Source organism: Nerophis ophidion, linkage group LG14 (genome assembly GCF_033978795.1).
Source record: "Nerophis ophidion isolate RoL-2023_Sa linkage group LG14, RoL_Noph_v1.0, whole genome shotgun sequence".
Lineage (NCBI taxonomy): Eukaryota > Metazoa > Chordata > Actinopteri > Syngnathiformes > Syngnathidae > Nerophis > Nerophis ophidion.
In genome coordinates this window covers 54,418,759-54,440,569 of record NC_084624.1, presented here as the reverse complement: position 1 = coordinate 54,440,569, position 21,811 = coordinate 54,418,759, and the positions used below count along the sequence as shown (strand labels likewise).

At 41.0% G+C, this 21,811-nt stretch overlaps 1 protein-coding gene across 2 annotated transcripts in view; it reads right to left on the bottom strand.

Moving 5' to 3' along the window:
* Nucleotides 1-21,811, bottom strand: part of yes1 (YES proto-oncogene 1, Src family tyrosine kinase) — an 83,481-nt gene that overhangs the window by 12,804 nt on the left and 48,866 nt on the right. For both annotated transcript variants that reach the window (XM_061921064.1, XM_061921063.1), the window contains 5 exons: nt 19,185-19,288; nt 18,933-19,082; nt 14,891-15,046; nt 7,678-7,857; nt 4,891-4,967 (listed from right to left, as the gene is read on the bottom strand). In XM_061921064.1, the coding sequence (XP_061777048.1) occupies nt 4,891-4,967; nt 7,678-7,857; nt 14,891-15,046; nt 18,933-19,082; nt 19,185-19,288 (667 nt within the window). The remainder of the gene's footprint in view (nt 1-4,890; nt 4,968-7,677; nt 7,858-14,890; nt 15,047-18,932; nt 19,083-19,184; nt 19,289-21,811) is intronic.

Here is a 21,811-nt window from a genome sequence, read left to right as displayed (position 1 = left end):
ACTCTCACACTATTATGTTAGATCCACTATGGACTGGACTCTCACTATTATGTTAGATCCACTATGGACTGGACTCTCACCTTTATGTTAGATCCACTATGGACTGGACTCTCACTATTATGTTAGATCCACTATGGACTGGACTCTCACACTATTATGTTAGATCCACTATGGACTGGACTCTTACAATATTATGTTAGATCCACTATGGACTGGACTCTCACTATTATGTTAGATCCACTATGGACTGGACTCTCACACTATTATGTTAGATCCACTATGGACTGGACTCTCACTATTATGTTAGATCCACTATGGACTGGACTCTCACTATTATGTTAGATCCACTATGGACTGGACTTTCACAATATGTTAGATCCACTATGGACTGGACTCTCACTATTATGTTAGATCCACTATGGACTGGACTCTCACTATACTTTAAAAGTTTACCCAAAATATTTGTGTGCAGTGTTCAGATCAGTTCAGTGACTTCAGTTCAGTTTAGTTTCTTTGGAACATACAATACAATACAATGTAATGCAGTGGTTCTCAACCTTTTTTCAGTGATGTACCCCCTGTGAACATTTTTTTTTTAATTCAAGTACCCCCTAATCAGAGCAAAGCATTTTTGGTTGAAAAAAAGAGATAAAGAAGTAAAATACAGCACTATGTCATCAGTTTCTGATTTATTAAATTGTATAACAGTGCAAAATATTGCTCATTTGTAGTGGTCTTTCTTCAACTATTTGGAAAAAAAGATATAAAAATAACTAAAAACTTGTTGAAAAATAAACGAGTGATTCAATTATAAATATATCATCTGTGCTGTTAAAATGTTCACACAAAATGGTTTATTATATGACCCAAATAAACTTATTTCATTCATTCAGTCATTCATTCAATATATAACATAAAATGTTTCAAGCCTTCTTTTGATGATTATGGTTTACATCTTATGAAAACTTCAAAATGAAAATCTCCCAACAGTTTTGGTTTTCAAAAACAGTAAGATGTAATCTTTAAAATTATAACAAATAAAGATCTTACTTTGCACGTAATGAGTTTACTGTACATCACAGATTAGTTTAGTTGAATTTCGGAAATCAATGGATATCTGCACATTTTTAAAAATAATTCATTTCGTAACTCATCTTTTTAAATTATAGTATAAATAGTGTCCCTAATTCATCGACTAAGGCAGGGGTCGGGAACCTTTTTGGCTGAGAGAGCCATGAAAGCCAAATATTTTAAAATGTATTCCCGTGAGAGCCATATCATATTTTTAACACTGAATACAACTAAATGTGTGCATTTTAAGTAAGAGCAACATTTTTAGAGTATAATAAGTCTCTTATTCTTTTTAATAAGATTGTTATTCTGAAGCTAGTAATAAATAGTAATAGTAAATAGTAAACCAGTAATAAATAAAATAATTCTACAATTAATGCAACTTCTTGAACAGGTGCGGTAGAAACGGATGAATGGATTAAAATGCATGAGAATGTTTGATATTTTGAACGTTATTTATATTTTGAGCGAAATTATTCATTACTTATCGTGTTCAGCAATGTCAGCTAAGATTGCTCTGAGAGCCAGATGCAGTCATCAAAAGAGCCACATCTGGCTCTAGAGCCATAGGTTCCCTACCCCTGGACTAAGGCATGAGTCGGCAAGCCAAAATGTTGAAAAGAGCTATTTTGGACAAAAATTTAAAAAAAAATAATCTGTCTGGAGCCGCAAAAAATTAAAAGCCATATTAGAGACAGATAGTGTGTCATGAGATATAAATTGAATTAAGAGGACTTAAAGGAAACTAAATGAGCTCAAATATAGCTACAAATGAGGCATAATGATGCAATATGTACATATAGCTAGCATAAATAGCATTTTAGCATCGTTTAGCTTGCAGTGAACCAATATGTCTGATTAGCACTCCACACAAGTCAATAACATCAACAAAACTCACCTTTGTGCATTCATGCACAGTATAAAATGTTTGGTGGACAAAATGAGACGGAAAAAAATGCGGCATAAAACACGTCCTAGAAAGTCGGAGAAAGTTATACATGTAAACAAACTGCGGGGGGTTCAAGGACCGCCAAAATTAGTAGGACAAAGCGGTGCTCGCCAAATACTCGAATCAATGACGCGTGTTTAATACAAACAGTGTGCTTTATAACAATTAGGGAGGTTTGTGTCATGTTTGTCCTCCTACAGAAACTATATTGAAACAAAAAATATATCTTTTATATTTTTTTCCCCTCATCTTTTTTAATTTTTCATACATTTTTGAAAAAGCTCCAGAGAGCCACTGGGGCGGCTTTAGAGCCGCGGGTTGCCGACCCCCGGACTAAGGAGTCTGGAATGTAACTCTCGCAGTAGATGAGGGAACACTATACCTCATAAGACCTCAGGTCAGCTGACATTAAATGAGCTCAGAAGTCTTGTTGTCAAAATCAAATAGTGTTTTATTGCTAATGCATTTTAGCAATATCAGTAATAAAAGACAAACGGATAAAAGGAAAGCGGTGTGCTGCCATTGTTTGTTGGAGATTCTGTTTCTACGAGCTGGGAATATTTATGCTGCACTTAAGCCAATGAGGAACTTTCATTGACAAAAAAAAAAATTTTTTTACACTCTTTGATCTGTTACTGTTGCATGTTCATAAAAAGAAACAATAAGAATTATATAATTTATTTACCTATTTCAGAATGGTATTAAATGCAGAATTACCTGCTAGTAGTTTTCACAATCATTTAAGACGTTTACACAAAATCTAAAAAGTTCAGCGTTTTGTTCCTTGAGTGTACATACAAACCCTGTTTTCATATGAGTTGGGAAATTGTGTTAGATGTAAATATAAACAGAATACAAAGATTTGCAAATCCTTTTCAACCCATATTTAGTTGAATGCACTAATAAGACAACATATTTGATGTTCAAACTCATAAACTTTAATTTTTTTTGCAAATAATAATTAACTTAGAATTTCATGGCTGCAACAGGTGCCAAAGTAGTTGGGAAAGGGCATGTTCACCACTGTGTTACATCACCTTTTCTTTTAACAACACTCAATAAACGTTTGGGAACTGAGGAAACTAATTGTTGAAGCTTTGAAAGTGGAATTCTTTCTCATTCTTGTTTTATGTAGAGCTTCGGTCCTTCAACAGTCCGGGGTCTCCGCTGTCGTATTTTACGCTTAATAATGCGCCACACATTTTTGATGGGAAACAGGTCTGGACTGCAGCCGGGCTAGGAATGTACCTGCATTCTTTTTTTAACGAAGCCACGCTGTTTTTTTAACGAAGCCACGTGCTTAATGTGGCTTGGCATTGTCTTGCTGAAAAAAGCAGGGGCGTCCATGAAAAAGACGGCGCTTAGATGGCAGCATATGTTGTTCCAAAACCTGTAGGTACCTTCCAACATTAATGGTGCCTTCACAAAAGTGTAAGTTACCCATGCCTTGGGCACTAATGCACCCCCATACCATCACACATGCTGGCTTTTGAACTTTGCGCCGATAACAGTCTGGATGGTTCACTTCCCCTTTGGTCCGGATGACACGATGTCGAATATTTCCAAAAACAATTTGAAATGTGGACTCGTCAGACCATAGAACACTTTTCCACTTTGAGTCAGTCCATCTTAGATGATCTCGGGCCCAGAGAAGCCGGCGGCGTTCCTGGATGTTGTTGATAAATGGCTTTCGCTTTGCATAGTAGAGCTTTAACTTGCATTTACAGATGTAGCAACCAACTGTTTTTAGTGACAGTGGTTTTCTGAAGTGTTCTTTAACCAATGTGGTGATATCCTTTAGAGATTGATGTCGGTTTTTGATACGGCGCTTTCTGAGGAATGGAAGATCACGGTCATTCAATGTTGGTTTCCGGCCTCGCCGCTTACGTGGAGTGATTTCTCCAGATTCTCTGAACCTTTTGATGATATTATGGAGCGTAGATGTTGAAATCCCTAAATTTCTTGCAATGTCACCTTGAGAAAGGTTGTTCTTAAACTGTTTGACTATTTGCTCACACAGTTGTGGACAAAGGGGTGTACCTCGCCCCATCCTTTCTTGTGAAAGACTGAGCATTTTTTGGGAAGCTGTTTTTATACCCAATCATGGCACCCACCTGTTCCCAATTAGCCTGCACACCTGTGGGATGTTCCAAATAAGTGTTTGATGAGCAATCCTCAACTTTATCAGTATTTATTGCCACCTTTCCCAACTTCTTTGTCATGTGTTGCTGGCATCAAATTATAAAAAGTTAATGATTATTTGCAAAAAAAACCCTCAAATATGTTGTCTTTGTAGCATATTCAACTGAATATGGCTTGAAAAGGATTTGCAAATCATTGTATTCTGTTTATATTTACATCTAACACAATTTCCCAACTCATATGGAAACGGGGTTTGTACAATCAACCACTTATGGCGTCCCGTTACATTACCCCTAATAAGAGTCCTTATCAGGTACGTGCGGCTCATTCCTTCCCACAATCTCAAATACATTAGTGACGCCTGCCAACAACCTCTTGGGCGTCTCGGAGGTTCGTCGTCTAGCCGCTTCCCACGTCTAATTTTCAATTGTCACTGGGCCAAGCTGAGGAGCGTCGCCGTGCAAAGTGAGAACGTATCAGAGCAGGCGGCGGAGGCGTGGGGATTAAGTGGCCTCTGTTGAGAGGCTCTCAGGCGCCGCAGGCAGCTAAGTGTTAGAGAGCCACGGGAGGCACAGAGGAAAAGGAAGCCAGATATGTCATCTTGGTTATTAAATAAATATGACAGCGCAGATAGATAAGAGTCTCGTAGTGCTTGCATCAACACACACACACACACACACACACACACATGTATATATTTCACACAAGGCTTATGTCGCTACTCAGACCTGTGCAGCCATGTCCACCAGCTGGGGCAGCTTCAGATATTTGCCATCTCCCTCCTTCAAGAAGTCCAGTAGACTGCCTGAAACAAAATAGGCAAAGTTGGTGGTCAAATAAAGCAAAATGTTACAACTGTCACCATCCGTAAGTGAAGTGTGAATTGTATTTATATAGCGCTTTTCTCAAGTGACTCAAAAGCGCTTTACATAGTGAAACCCAATATCTAAGATACATTTAAAACCAGTGTGGGTGGCACTGGGATAAAGTGTCTTGCCCAAGGACACAACGGCAGTGACTAGGATGGTGCAAGCGGGGATCGAACCTGCAACCCTCAAGTTGCTGGCACGGCCACTCTACCAACCGAGCTATAACGCCCCGGTAAGCAATAATAATATTAATAATAATAATAATAATAGATTTGATTTGCAAAAAGCACTTTACATTGAGCAAACAACCTCAAAGTTATTAAAAAATATGTATATGTATATATATATAATTAAAAAAACAACAAAAAGAAGGGTTTTTCAAGGCCGACTGAAAGCCACTACTAGCCACCACGCAGTCTGATAGTTTATTTATCAATGATGAAATCCTAACATTGCAACACATGCCAATATGGCCGCTTTAGTTGACTTAATTACAGTTTTAAATTTCCCGCTGAGTTTCTTGTTAAAAACGTCGCGTGAAAACGCGTGTTTGTGACGTCTCGGGTTGTAGCGGACATATTATCCCAGCACCACTTACGGCTAAAAGTCGTCTCTTTTCATCGCATAATTACACGGTAATTTGGACATCTGTGTTGCTGAATTTTTTTCAATTAATAATGGAGACGTCAAAAAAGAATGCTGTTGGTGGATTGCAGCTGCCTTTAGCACCGAAACACAGCCGGTGTTTCTTTGTTTGTTGTGAAGCTTTAACACAGAGCGGTCAAGCGAACATGTTTCTTTACGTCAACCAGCAAGTTTTTGGATAGGAAAATTGTGATATTAAGTCGGCTCTTACCGGAGACTTCAGTGGATTATGGGACCTCCTCCCGTAGCTGTCAAAAAGGCAGCTGTGATCTTGGCTCCTCGGCTTCTCTCAGAGACACTGGCGTTTACCGCAGCCATCTGACTTTGAGGTATGACTTTATAATCTCACTAAAATACTATTAACACAATAAGCAGATACGGGATTTTCTAGACTTATCCTAATAAATGTGTCTAATTACATCTGAAAGACTACCAATGCCGCCGCCCGTAGCCGTCGCTTTTTTTGTTTTTGTTCTTCACTCTAACTTTCCTCATCCAAAAATCTTTTATCCTCGCTCAAATTAATGGGGAAATTGTCGCTTTCTCGGTCCGAATAGCAATTGCTGCTGGAGGCTATGATTATAAACAAAGTGAGGAGCCCTACAACCCGTGACGTCACGCGCGCATTGTCTGCTACTTCCGGTACAGGCAAAGCTTTTTTATTGCTGACCAAAAGTTGCAAACTGTATCGTCGATGTTCTCTACTAAATCCTTTCAGCAAAAATATGGCAATATCGCAAAATGATCAAGTATGACACATAGAATAGAGCTGCTATCCCCGTTTGAATAAGAACATCTCATTTCAGTAGGCCTTTAAGCCTTTTTTAAAAGCATCCACAGTCTGTGGTGCCCTCAGGTGGTCAGGGAGAGCATTCCAAAAACTGGGAGCAGCGGTATTTGGCTTTGGCAAAGGTCCATAGTGGATCTAACATAATGGTGTGAGAGTCCAGTCCATAGTGGATCTAACATAATGGTGTGAGAGTCCAGTCCATAGTGGATCTAACATAATAGTGTGAGAGTCCAGTCCATAGTGGATCTAACATAATGGTGTGAGAGTCCAGTCCATAGTGGATCTAACATAATAGTGTGAGAGTCCAGTCCATAGTGGATCTAACATAATAGTGAGACTCCAGTCTATAGTGGATCTAAGTCCATAGTGGATCTAACATAATAGTATGAGAGTCCAGTCCATAGTGGATCTAACATAATAGTGTGAGACTCCAGTCTATAGTGGATCTAAGTCCATAGCGGATCTAACGTAATAGTATGAGAGTCCAGTCCATAGTGGATCTAACATAATAGTGTGAGAGTCCAGTCCATAGTGGATCTAACATAATGGTGTGAGAGTCCAGTCCATAGTGGATCTAACATAATAGTGTGAGAGTCCAGTCCATAGTTGGTCTAACATAATAGTGAGAGTCCAGTCCATAGTGGATCTAACATAATAGTGTGACTCCAGTCTATAGTGGATCTAACATAATAGTGTGAGAGTCCAGTCCATAGTTGGTCTAACATAATAGTGAGAGTCCAGTCCATAGTGGATCTAACATAATAGTGTGACTCCAGTCCATAGTGGATCTAACATAATAGTGTGAGAGTCCAGTCCATAGTGGATCTAACATAATATTGTGAGAGTCCAGTCCATAGTGGATCTAACATAATAGTGTGAGAGTCCAGTCCATAGTGGATCTAACATAATAGTGTGAGTCCAGGCCATAGTGGATCTAACATTTCGGTTATCATTTGTTCCTGAGTGAGGGCCGACTGTGAGCATAAAATCCGCATTTGTGACATTCTTCCAAGAATAAGTAAATATATGGAAATACTGGAACTTATTTCAAGACAGCAGGCTTGGCTTGCCGTGGAAAAAGTCTTGTAGAGTATTCTGTACTGAACAAAAAAAAGCAGATATCCATGTACTTTTTGCGTGTTGGAATGGACTTGGTTTTAAAGTACAGTGTACTTTTGACAAGGACTACTTGCCACACAAGCTGGACTGACCTTTGCCCATGAACTCGGTGACGATGTATATGGGTTCCTCGGACACCACGGCGTAGAGAGGCACCAGCTTGTCATGCCTCAGCTTCTTCATGATCTGGGCCTCTTGCAGGAACGCTTCTGGCGACATGGTGCCGGGCTTCAGGGTCTTGATAGCCACTTTGGTGGTACCGTTCCACGTGCCTGAGCAGAAACAAAAATAAATAACTTAAGTTTGCAAAAACGAACAAAAAATCCTGTGCATTAAGGTCCAAAAAACCGCCATGCTGCCCTGTATGGTTGTAGATGACCACAATGTATCCTGCCGTCCTTCATCCTTCGATTTTCTACCGCTTGTCCCTTTTGGGGAAACGGAGGGTGCTGGAGCCTATCTCAGCTGCATTCGGGCAGAAGGCCACCTCATCACTCCCGTACAAAGGCAAAACCTAGTAACTCACGTCTAGCTGATTTTGAGAAAACAAAGGAAAACCAATCCATCTTGATGCTGTCTTGCAAAGATTTACAAAGTCATCAAAGGTAGAGATGTTTTCTTCAGCTTTCATTTTCTTGCCGATTGAGCCATGGATTGAATCTGCTCTCATGAACGTGTGCCCTTTCTCCAGATATTTGATCACAATCTCGGGTGGGCCCCATTCTGCGTTTGCACATTGGGCAAGAGCCGTGTACAGCGTCCAGTTTTTATTTGGACCTCCACAGTTATCTGCCCAAAAGAGTATGCAAGGGGAAGAATCATTTAATATCTTCCAAATATCCCCTCGTGCCATAATATGACATAATCAGGTTGACCGTCGGCCCCCATTCGTGCAAATGTCTCATTAAAGACAATAAGGCGACTGACAAAGAAGCTCCGATTGGTCCCTTGAGATACTAGGTTCTTCTGTTGTATCTACGCGGTTATGTGGTAGTTGCTAGGTCCTGCCATGCGCGTAACAGCTTACTTACGGAACAAATTACAATATCGCATACACTAATGTAAAGCATGTCACCTAGGAACTCCAAAATTATTATCAGCTCAGTTTTGACCAAAATTGAGTTACTGGGTTTTGCCTTTGGACGTGAGATCAGACAACATTCACACATGGATGAATGGAAGCAGAAGGGAGTAACTTCTGTGGTCAGCATTGAAAGGCATTAATAGACACTGTGTACTTTTTTCCTTAAAATCGGATGATACTGATACCACTTACGAATGCAAAATGAGTATTTTGAGCATACCTTTTTTTAATGCACATTTTCCAACTCCAAACTGTGTGAAAATATTGGTGAGGTGCGGCCTCAATACACCAGTTTAGGGCTATCAACTGAATTGTTTTGGGGCCACATTTCCACAAAGTAGGACCTGGGGATCAGACTTCTCCCTTCACTTTTAAACTTATTTTGAGAATAAGAGAACACGTTTCTTGTTTATTGTGTCAGAGTTACACATTTCAGAATAAATAGCCGTGTTATGTGAGTGAACACTGGCCTTCAGCAAGTTAAAATGTCAAGGCAAGGATCTTCCACCCTATTTATAATGGTCCAAGTTTCGCTATAAACCTGGGGAGCTGTATTGTTTTTATTACATTTAATTTGCTGCAAAAATGTTCAAGTCTGTCCACAGTTTTGAACTGAACTCAGATTTGGCCCACAAGCCGCCAGTTGAGCAGCACTGCCCTATTATGTTCATGTGCAGGATATTTTCCCCCGGCTAAAAATGGGCCAAAAAATTATTTTTTATGTGTAATGTTCATATTGTTGTTACTCAGCCAGCTTTTGTGGGTCTGATGCACCCGTTGTATTTTGTGGCTTTTCATGCCTCACAATCAAACACTTTTGTGTTCAAATAATAAACAGATGTTTACCTTCTCCTAACACACATCTGTTCAGTATTTTAACATAAAAGTATTTGATTGTGAAAAATACAATGGGTGCATCAGACCCACAAAAGCTGGCTGAGTAACAACAATATGAACGTTGTACGGAAAATTTCTCTGCCAGTTTCTGCATCCCACAGGGATTCTTCTTTTGTGTTTCTGCATCTGCGGTTCCCACACAAGGTTGCAACATTGTTTGTCAACACCGTCTGCTCTCATTTTCTCGCACATTTCACCCTCTGATGTTCTGTGTACCTACACTCTGTCCTCCTCCTGTCTAGGCCTGCTGTGTGTGTGTGTGTGGTACGAGAAACATCAATTTCCACACTTCTGTTATCCCTGGGACATCTTATATGTAATAGAAATGTGTAGGGGGGTGTATGGTGTGTGGTCATTAAATATGTATTCTGATATATGTTCTTCACAGAAAATGAGCCAAAGTCATCGAGTCTCAGTTTGAAAAATGTATTAATTGTTTCATTTTTCTTTTAATTAAAAATGAAAACTGGTCCCACAGACCCGAACACACCACACCTGTTTAATTATTGTATTTTTTGGACTATAAGTCGCAGTTTTTTTCATAGTTTTCATAGCGACATATACTCCGGAGCGACTTATGTGTGAAATTATTAACACATTACCGTAAAATATCAAATAATATTATTTATTTCATTCGCGGAAGAGACGAAGAAAATGTCAGCAATCGTCACACACACATCAACCAATAAGAATTCGGCGGGGGAGGGTCATGGCAGAAGTGCATTGTGGGTCATGGAATGCTAGCTGCTATATGCTACTGCGGTAGCTATTAAAATGGATCATTTCATCGTTGGCGTTAATTTATAAAAACTGAGAAGGTCTGAACAAAAATGGCAGCGAATAGGAAATCATGTACTGCAGATTACAAGATGGATGTAGTGAAATATGTAGCAGAAAAAGACAAGAGGAAGCGGCGCATACCTTTGGAGTTGGCAGAGTTGTTTAGAAGGGACATCGAGGAAGAAGATTTCATGGGATTTATGGATTAGGAGTGACAGATAGTTTGGTAAAGGTATAGCATGTTCTATATGTTATAGTTATTTGAATGACTCTTACCATAATATGTTAGGTTAACATAGCAGGCACCTTCTCAGTTGGTTATTTATGCCTCATATAACGTACACTTATTCAGCCTGTTGTTCACTATTCTTTATTTATTTTAAATTGCCTTTCAAATGTCTATTTTAGGTGTTGGGTTTTATTAAATACATTTCCCCCAAAAATGTGACTTATACTCCAGTGCGACGTATATATGTTTTTTTCCTATTTTATTATGCATTTTCGGCCGGTGCGACTTATACTCCGAAAAATACGGTAATAGAAAATGTATTTTTGAGGGATGCAGCACCCTTAGCAAAGAAAACAGAAACACAAATTATGTGCAAACACATCTTTGGAGACCGAAAATATGGCTTTTTGGCATATCATTTTGAAAGTATGTCAGAAATTGTCATATTTATGCAAGTTTATGACCTGGTTATCATTTATAGCCCACATATATGGGAACATACATGAACAAACAGATATAACGTATTTCCTTGAATTGCCGCCGGGGCGCTAATAATTTAAAACCTCTTCTCACTCCGGCGTTTACCAAAGGCATGCGGTAAATTTAGGCCTGCACTTGAAATTTTGAGTGTGATGTAAGGATACCATCATGAAAAACACATTTAATAAAAAAAAGTTATTATGGTCTTACCTTTACTTATAAATGAAGTCCATGCGCAGCTCCTTCTGATCAAAAGCATTGATAACTTGTTTATAGAAGTCTTCCTTATCTTTCTTCAGTTTTAAAAGTCTCTCTGTCTCGATGGAGATCTTCCTTTATTACCTCCTGCTTCCATTGAAAGTCCAGTTTAGAAAACTGTTTTATTTTAGATATGTAATCCTCCATGTTAAAAGTGCAAGCGAGAGGAAAAAATAAAGGATCGCTGCTCACTCTTGCTGCTTGTTGTCACTTCTTCTGCAGCCGAGTAGTCGCAAGAAGGATCACTAGCGCCCTCTACCACCAGGAGGCGGGAGTCATTTAATGACTCATATTTGACACACGCAGCTACGGTATATTAATAAAACATAGCTGCTTACTGTTCTTTTTAGCATATTCGTTAGCTTGGACCTTAAATCCTACTGAATAGCTCTTAATCTTCTTCCCTTTATGCGATTTCAAATGATTGAAATCAGCCTCCTCCATTTTGAAAATGATGACAGGTAAAGTGTCGCTCGTGACGTGACGAGTTTGACCCGGTGGAAATTCTAGGCATATGCTAATTATTTGGCGAAACGAGTTTGACCCAATGTTAATCCTGAGTCGGCGGTAATGCTAAGCATGCGCTAATAATTTTGCGAAACGAGTTTGACCCGGCAGTAATTCTAGGCAGGCGCATACTATATACCCGGCGGCAATTCAAGGAAATGCGGTAAATAAAAGTATCTCTCCTGTAGGATTGGTAAAACAAGGCAGGAAGATAAACAAAAAAACAAGTCCTAGCGCTAAGTGGTCATGTTTAAAACACCACGGACGCCCAACCTAGCTTCCACTTCCTAGTGGAGCGCCAATTACTCACGCATTGCTTACAGTCCGTTCAATGAGCTGCTCTGGGGAGAGAGCCAGCACTTCCGTCATGAGGCTGACCTCCAGGAATGAATGACACCGCACGCACGCACACACTGAAGGACAAAGTAGGGCGATGATGCTCACTAATGCAAGGGGATGGAGGTCACGGAAGAAAAAAAAAAAAACATGAATATTTTCATTATTAAAAATAAGTTGCTGGACAAATACAGGAAAGAAGATGTCAGGAAGAAGATGTTTGCCGTTTCTTCCCGATGGTTTATTCCTGGAGCAAAGGAGGGAAAAGAGAGCACAGGAATTCCTGGGATTGCGCAGAGGACGCTTGCAGGTCGAGGCTTGCTGCGGGCCTAATAAGGGAGCGAGTGATTAAAGATGCACGCCGGCCAAGTGAAGCGTGGAAGGGCATTAACATACATACATACATACATACATACATACATACATACACGTGTGGCTTTCGGGCGTAAACTGAATGCAGACGTCAGCGCTTTAATCAATAAGTAGGACAGCTCTTTGCTGAGCTCCATACTGTATATACTGTACATCAATCATCCTGTAAGTCAGTGGTGTTTATAGTCTGTTTGTCTCCCGGAGCTTGTTTTTGATTGGCCCACATAAATAAAAAAGAAGCTAAAATACGGCTTGCATCACAACATTAAAGGGGAACATTATCAGCAGACCTATGTGAGCGTCAATATATACCTTGATGGTGCAGAAAAAAGACCATCTATTTTTTTAACTGATTTCCGAATTCTAAATGGGTGAATTTTGGCGAATTAAACGCCTTTCTGTTAATCCCGCTGGAGGCGATGACTTCAGAACGTGACGTCGCCGAGGTAACACACCCACCATTTTCATTTTCAACACATTACAAACACCGGGTCTCAGCTCTGTTATTTTCCGTTTTTTTGACTATTTTTTTGGAACCTTGGAGACATCATGCCTGGTGGGTGTGTTGTCGGAGGGTGTAACAACACTAACAGGGAGGGATTCAAGTTGCACCACTGGCCCCAAGATGCCAAAGTGTCTGCCACCAGACCCCCATTGAATGTACCAAAGTGTCTCCACATTTGACCGGCGATGACAGACATGGCACAGAGATGTATGGATAACCTGCAGATGCATTTGCAACGATAAAGTCAACGAAATCACAAAGGTGAGTTTTGTTGATGTTGTTGACTTATGTGCTAATCAGACATATTTGGTCACGCCAGCTAATCGATGCTAACATGCTACGCTAATCGATGCTAACATGCAATTTACCGGCGGTGCTAAAGCAGACATGGCACAGAGATGTATGGATAACCTGCAGATGCATTTGCAACTATATTACGTTTCCTTCCACCCACATTTAATGCGAAACAAACACTTACCAATCGGCGGATTTAAGTTGCTCCAGTGTCACAAGATGCGAAAGTCCTGATCGTTTGGTCCGCACATTTTACCGGCGATGCTAACGCAGCTATTCGGCCATGCTGTGGCTATGAATAGCGTCAATAGCTATTCGCTCAATAGCTTCAGTTTCTTCTTCAATACTTTCATACTCCAACCATCTGTTTCAATACATGCGTAATCTGTTGAATCGCTTAAGTCGCTGAAATCCGAGTTTGAATCCGAGCTAATGTCACTATATCTTGCTGTGGTATTCCCATTGTTTGTTTACATTGGCAGCACTGTATGACGTCACAGGGAAATGAACAGTGTCTTCGCAGAGAGCCGAAAATAAGGCACTTTAAAGCTTTATTAGGGATATTCTGAGACCGGTAAAATTTTTTAAAAAACTTCATGTTATGATTTTTTTTCCACATTTAAAAACATTTGCTTTCGGTCTACATAACATGAAAGTTTGATCATATTAGGCCTATACTGTATATACCTTTATATACATATATACCTATATATATACCTATACTGGCGCACCTGCACTGGCTTTCTGTGCACATAAGATGTGACTTTAAGGTTTTACTACTGCTTAGAATAACTTAACTTCACAGTTTAATCTTAGTTTTTTGTTGTTTTTTTTTCAAAGGCAAATGCAAAGTCCATCCATCCATTTCTACCGCCTTTTCCCTGTTGGGGTCGCGGGGGGTGCTGGCGCCTATCTCAGCTACAATCAGGCAGAAGGCCGGGTACACCCTGGACAAGTCGCCACCTCATCGCAGGGCCAACACAGATAGACAAACAACATTCACACTCACATTCACACACTAAGGACCATTTTTTAGTGTTGCCAATCAACCTATCCCCAGGTGCATGTCTTTGGAGGTGGGAGGGGCCTATCCCCAGGTGCATGTCTTTGGAGGTGGGAGGGGCCTATCCCCAGGTGCATGTCTTTGGAGGTGGGAGGGGCCTATCCCCAGGTGCATGTCTTTGGAAGTGGGAGGAAGCCGGAGTACCCGGAGGGAACCCACGCATTCACGGGGAGAACATGCAAACTCCACACAGAAAGATCCCGAGCCTGGATTTGAACCCAGGACTGCAGGACCGTCGTATTGTGAGCCAGACGCACTAACCCCTCTGCCACCGTGAAGCCCTTGGTGCAAAAATGTTAGCATACCACTCCATGATTTAAACATGAATTATAAACGATGCAAAGTGGATGCCTAGTTTGCGTATGTAAAGTGTTTGTATGTTTATGGCAGTCACAGAATCCGCATCAGTGCTGGTGTTAACCGGGAGTCCGACATCGTCTGCACGCCTTATTCAAGTTAAAGTGGTTGAAGTAGTTGTTGACATGATGCGGACGCCTTACCCATCCAGACCTCTCCGAAGCAGCCTTGGCCCAGTTTGACCTCCAGTCGCAGAGACTCTCGGGGGATCTCCCAAGCATCCTTGGCCAGGCCCTGAGTCTGCGGCTTCACCGTGGGACACACCGTCGTCAGCCTGTAGCACAGACCATCCGCGTGTTCTGGACAGGCAGGCACACAGGGGAGGAAAAGTGTCAACACACACCATCATAAAGTGTTTATTAACAACCACATCTGTGTACAACATCATGTACACACTGGACCTGGGGGGTTTCTTTGTTGCTTTATTTGTTAACTAATGCTGTTGAAATATTTTAGCTGGGAATGACAAAATATTGGTTTGTTTTTTTACATTCTGCGGTTTGGTTGCAGGTCCAAAAATATTCATAGTATTTTCCAATCTAATGTTCTGAGTGTCTATACGGTTCTACAGCAGCCTGGAAGTAATTAGGAAGTTGGATCTTTTTAAAAGTGCAAGAAAGAACACAATTTCATTCAAAGTTCTGAAATAAGATTAAGGATGGGTACCCACCAAATTCCATCGGTACTGCAGGGTAGAATGCACGTCAACTCAAGCCATACCAGATTTAGATATCCATTTATGTCACATTCAGTTGCAGACTAAACGCTAGCTAATGCATTTGCTGGGTAAACAGGGGTAATCATAGTGGATTTCTTCTAATTATGTTGAATTTTCCATTCCAAAATGCGCTAGCTCCATGCTAATTTTACAAAACCCGTTTCCATATGAATTGGGAAATTGTGTTAGATGTAAATAAAAACAGAATACAATGATTTGCAAATCATTTTCAACCCATATTTAGTTGAATGCACTACAAAGACAACATATTTGATGTTCAAACTCAAACTATGTATTTTTTTGCAAATAATTAACTTAGAACTTCAGGGCTGCAACACGTGCCAAAGTAGTTGGGAAAGGGCATGTTCACCACTGTGTTACATCACCTTTTCTTTTAACAACACTCAATCAACGTTTGAGAATTGAGGAAACTAATTGTTGAAGCTTTGAAAGTGGAATTCTTTCCCATTCTTGTTTTATGTAGAGCTTCAGTCGTTCGACAGTCCGGGGTCTCTGCTGTCGTATTTTACGCTTCTTAATGTGCCACACATTTTCGATAGGAAACAGGTCTGGACTGCCGGCGGTCCAGGAAAGTCCCCGCACATTTTTTTTTTACCAAGCCACGCTGTTGTAACACGTGCTGAATGTGGCTTAGCATTGTTTTGCTGAAATAAGCAGGGGCGTCCATGAAAAAGACGGCGCTTAGATGGCAGCATATTTTGTTCCAAAAGCTGTATGTACCTTTCAGCATTAATGGTGCCTTCACAGATGTGTAAGTTACCCATGTCTTGGGCACTAATGCACCCCCATACCATCACACATGTGTAAGTTACCCATGTCTTGTTCACTAATACACCCCCATACCATCACACATGTGTAAGTTACCCATGTCTTGGGCACTAATGCACCCCCATACCATCACACATGTGTAAGTTACCCATGCCTTGGGCACTAATACACCCCCATACCATCACACATGTGTAAGTTACCCATGTCTTGTTCACTAATACACCCCCATACCATCACACGTGTGTAAGTTACCCATGTCTTGTTCACTAATACACCCCCATACCATCACACATGTGTAAGTTACCCATGTCTTGTTCACTAATACACCCCCATACCATCACACATGTGTAAGTTACCCATGTCTTGTTCACTAATACACCCCCATACCATCACACATGTGTAAGTTACCCATGTCTTGTTCACTAATACACCCCCATACCATCACACATGTGTAAGTTAGTCATGTCTTGTTCACTAATACACCCCCATACCATCACACATGTGTAAGTTAGTCATGTCTTGTTCACTAATACACCCCCATACCATCACACATGTGTAAGTTACCCATGTCTTGTTCACTAATGCACCCCCATACCATCACACATGTGTAAGTTAGTCATGTCTTGTTCACTAATACACCCCCATACCATCACACATGTGTAAGTTACCCATGTCTTGTTCACTAATACACCCCCATACCATCACACATGTGTAAGTTACCCATGTCTTGTTCACTAATACACCCCCATACCATCACACATGTGTAAGTTACCCATGTCTTGTTCACTAATACACCCCCATACCATCACACATGTGTAAGTTACCCATGTCTTGTTCACTAATACACCCCCATACCATCACACATGTGTAAGTTACCCATGTCTTGTTCACTAATACACCCCCATACCATCACAGATGTGTAAGTTACCCATGTCTTGTTCACTAATGCACCCCCATACCATCACACATGTGTAAGTTACCCATGTCTTGGGCACTAATACACCCCCATACCATCACACATGTGTAAGTTAGTCATGTCTTGTTCACTAATACACCCCCATACCATCACAGATGTGTAAGTTACCCATGTCTTGTTCACTAATACACCCCCATACCATCACACATGTGTAAGTTACCCATGTCTTGGGCACTAATACACCCCCATACCATCACACATGTGTAAGTTACCCATGTCTTGTTCACTAATACACCCCCATACCATCACACATGTGTAAGTTACCCATGTCTTGTTCACTAATACACCCCCATACCATCACACATGTGTAAGTTAGTCATGTCTTGTTCACTAATACACCCCCATACCATCACAGATGTGTAAGTTACCCATGCCTTGGGCACTAATGCACCCCCATACCATCACACATGCTGGCTTTTGAACTTTGCATCGATAACAGTCTGGATGGTTCGCTTCCCCTTTGGTCCGGATGACACGATGTCGAATATTTTCGAAAACAATTTGAAATGTGGACTCGTCAGACCACAGACCACTTTTCCACTTTGCATCAGTCCATCTTAGATGATCTCGGGCCCAGAGAAGCCGGCGTCGTTTCTGGATGTTGTTGATAAATGGCTTTCGCTTTCTATAGTAGAGCTTTAACTTGCACTTACAGATGTAGCGACAAACTGTATTTAGTGACATTGGTTTTCTGAAGTGCTCCTGAGCCCATGTGGTGATATCCTTTAGAGATTGATGTGGGTTTTTGATACAGTGCCGTCTGAGGGATGGAAGGTCACGGTCATTCAATGTTGGTTTCCGGCCATGCCGCTTACATGGAGTGATTTCTCCAGATTCTCTGAACCTTTTGATGATATTATGGAGCGTAGATGTTGAAATCCCTAAATTTCTTGCAATGTCACTTTGAGAAAGGTTGTTCTTAAACTGTTTGACTATTTGCTCACACAGTTGTGGACAAAGGGGTGTACCTCGCCCCATCCTTCCTTGTCAAAAACTGAGCATTTTTTGGGAAGCTGTTTTTATAGCCAATCATGGCACCCACCTGTTCCCAATTAGCCTGCACACCTGTGGGACGTTCCAAATAAGTGTTTGATGAGCATTCCTCAACTTTATTATTAACTTTGCCACCTTTCCCAACTTCTTTGTCACGTGCAGCTGACATCAAATTCTAAAGTTAATAATTATTTGCAAAAAAAAAATCAGTTTGAACATCAAATATGTTGTCTTTGTAGCATATTCAACTGAATATGGCATGAAAAGGATTTACAAATCATTGTATTCTGTTTATATTTACATCTAACACAATTTCCCAACTCATATGGAAACGGGGTTTGTATGTTACGTGTTGCCTTTATTTTAAGACTTGAATAAGGCTTTTCATTTTTTTCATTTTTGGTCCAATATGGCTCTTTAAACATTTTGGGTTGCCGACCCCTGGCCCAGGTAAACTTCGTGCTGAGTCATAACCAGCCAGCGTTCTCCATCCAGTGGGCTTGCAGGCGTGACGAGAGAAGAAAGAATTGCATTCTCTGTGAAGTATGATTTAATATATGTAAACAATCTTCTACCAGCAGCAGATCTCCAGCTGAATAATTAATGTAGTCTAAAAGTGCTGCAATTATGGCTGAATAAAGTCAAATATGGTATTATGTAAACACAACATGTAAAAGCGTCTACACGCTCAGGGCTAGTGGAAGCATACCCGTGTAGTGTTTGACCAGCTTCTGTAGCGTCTCAAACTGAGCTCGGGTGGTGATGTAGTAACCGCCGCTGTCCAGCTTTCGGATTTTGTAATGTTTCACGTTGTCTCCCTTGACCTCATCCCAGTCCCGGATGGACAGAGAGTAGGCACCTTCAGGAAAAGAACAAAAAAAGCCTTTATAATTAATTACTGGAAATAATGAAATAACAAACAAATTGAATGCAACACATGCAGAGACAAAAGGATTCTCACCTTTGGTCGTCTCGCTTTCTCGAGCCAAGAACGTCCCTCGCTGATTTCCTGGTAGCAATAAAAGTCTCTCTGCGTCTTTGCGGCCCATCTTGCCAAAATACCATCTACAGAACATTCAGAAGAAAGAACTTAAATGGCATGCTACAAACAAGCGGAGGGTGTTTCTGTACGCCACAATCATGGTTTGTCACAGTTTGTACCTCAGGTCACGTTTGGGTTCAGTGAATTATATTTATATAGCGCCTTTTCTCTAGTGACTCTAAGCGCTTTGCATAGTGAAACCCAATATCTAAATTACATTCAAACCAGTGTGGGTGGCACTGGAAGCAGGTGGGTAAAGTGTCTTGCCCAAGGACACAACGGCAGTGACTAGGATGGCGGAAGCGGGAATCGAACCTGCAACCCTCAAGTTGCTGGCACGGCCACTCTACCAACCGAGCTATACCGCCCCAGGATGAGAACAAAATACTAGAAGTTTACCATGTATATATATATATATCTCCATCAATTAAGGGATGTCCGATAAAATCGGACTGCGGATATTATCGGCCAATAAATGTTTTAAAATGTAATATCGGAAATTATCGGTATCAAAAAGTAAAATGTATGACTTTTAAAACACAGCTGTGTACACGGACGTAGGGATGAGTACAGCGCTTCAAAAAACCTTAAAAACACTGCCTTTGCGTGCCGGCCCAGTCACGTAATATCTACGGCTTTTCACACGCACAAGTGAATGCCAGGCATACTTGGTCAACAGCCATACAGGTCACACTGAGGGTGGCCGTATAAACAATTTTAAAGGGGAACATTATCACCAAACCTATGCAAGCGTCAATATATACCTTGATGGTGCAGAAAAAAGACCATGTATTTTTTGAACCGATTTCCGAACTCTAAAGGGGTGAATTTTGGCGAATTAAACGCCTTTCTGTTTATCGGTCTTTTAGCGATGACGTCAGAACGTGACGTCACCGAGGTAATACAGCCGCCATTTTCATTTTCACATTACAAACACCGGGTCTCCGCTCTGTTATTTTCCGTTTTTTCGACTATTTTTGGAACCTTGGAGACATCATGCCTGGTGGGTGTGTTGTCGGAGGGTGTAACAACACTAACAGGGAGGGATTCAAGTTGCACCACTGGCAAGAAATCTGCCGCCAGACCCCCATTGAATGTACCAGAGTGTCTCCACATTTGAGCGGCGATGCTAAGACAGACATGGCACAGAGATGTATGGATAACCTGCAGATGCATTTGCAACCATTAAGTCAACCAAATCACAAAGGTGAGTTTTGTTGATGTTGTTGACTTATGTGCTAATCAGACATATTTGGTCGCAGCATGACTGCCAGCTAATCGATGCTAACATGCTACGCTAATCGATGCTAACATGCTGTTTACGCTAGCTGTATGTACATTTGAAACTAGATACCCACATTTAATGCGAAACAAACACTTACCAATCGACGGATTTAAGTTGCGCCAGTGTCACAAGATGCGAAAGTCCTGATCGTTTGGTCCGCACATTTTACCGGCGATGCTAATAAGGCAGCCGTGCTTTGGGCCATTTCATTAGGTACACCCATGCTATGGCCGAATAGCGTCAATAGCTATTCGCTCAATAACTTCAATTTCGTTTTCGCTATTTGCCTCCATACTCCGACCATCTGTTTCAATACATGCGTAATCTGTTGAATCGCTTAAGCCGCTGAAATCCGAGTCTGAATCCGAGTTAATGTCGCTATATCTTGCAGTGGTAACCGCCATTGTTTGTTTGTATTGGCAGCCCTGTATGACGTCACAGGGAAATGGGCAGTCATATCCCAAATAGGAAAATCAAGAACTTTAAAGCTTTTTTAGGGATATACCGGGAGGTGTAAAATTTTGAAAAAAACTTCGAAAAATAAAACAAGCCACTGGGAACTGATTTTTATTGTTTTTAACCCTTTTGAAATTGTGATAATGTTCCCCTTTAACACTGTTACAAATATGCGCCACACTGTGAACACACACCAAACAAGAATGAGAAACACATTTCGGGAGAACATCCGCACCCTAACACAACATAAACACAACAGAACAAATACCCAGAACCCCTTGCAGCACTAACTCTTCCAGGACGCTACAATATACACCTCCCACTAACCCCCGGCTTAACAGAGGAATTCCTGTGCCGTCTTTGCTCCACAGTAAGTCTTTGCTGTCGTCTAGCATTCTGTTTTTGTTTACTTTGTAGCCAGTTCAGTTTTACTTTCGTTCTGCATAGCCTTCCCTAAGCTTCAATGCCTTTTCTTAGGGGCACTCACCTTTTGTTTATTTTTGGTTTAAGCATTCGACACCTTTTTACCTTCACACTGCCTCCCACTGTTTCCCACATCTACGAAGCAATTAGCTACCCGCTGCCACCCACTGATAGGGAAGAGTATTACACGGTTACTCTGCCCAGCTCCAGACAGCACCGACACTTCAATTTTCCCTCCAGTTTTTCATGTGTGTGAGCAAACGCCAAAACTCCTTTAGCAGTCAGTGGCGCACATGTGAGGGCCGGCTGACGTGCACACTGTTATGCGCTTATCTTTTTATTCGATTTTGTGCGCGGCCTGGATTTGCCGTGAGCAGTGTGC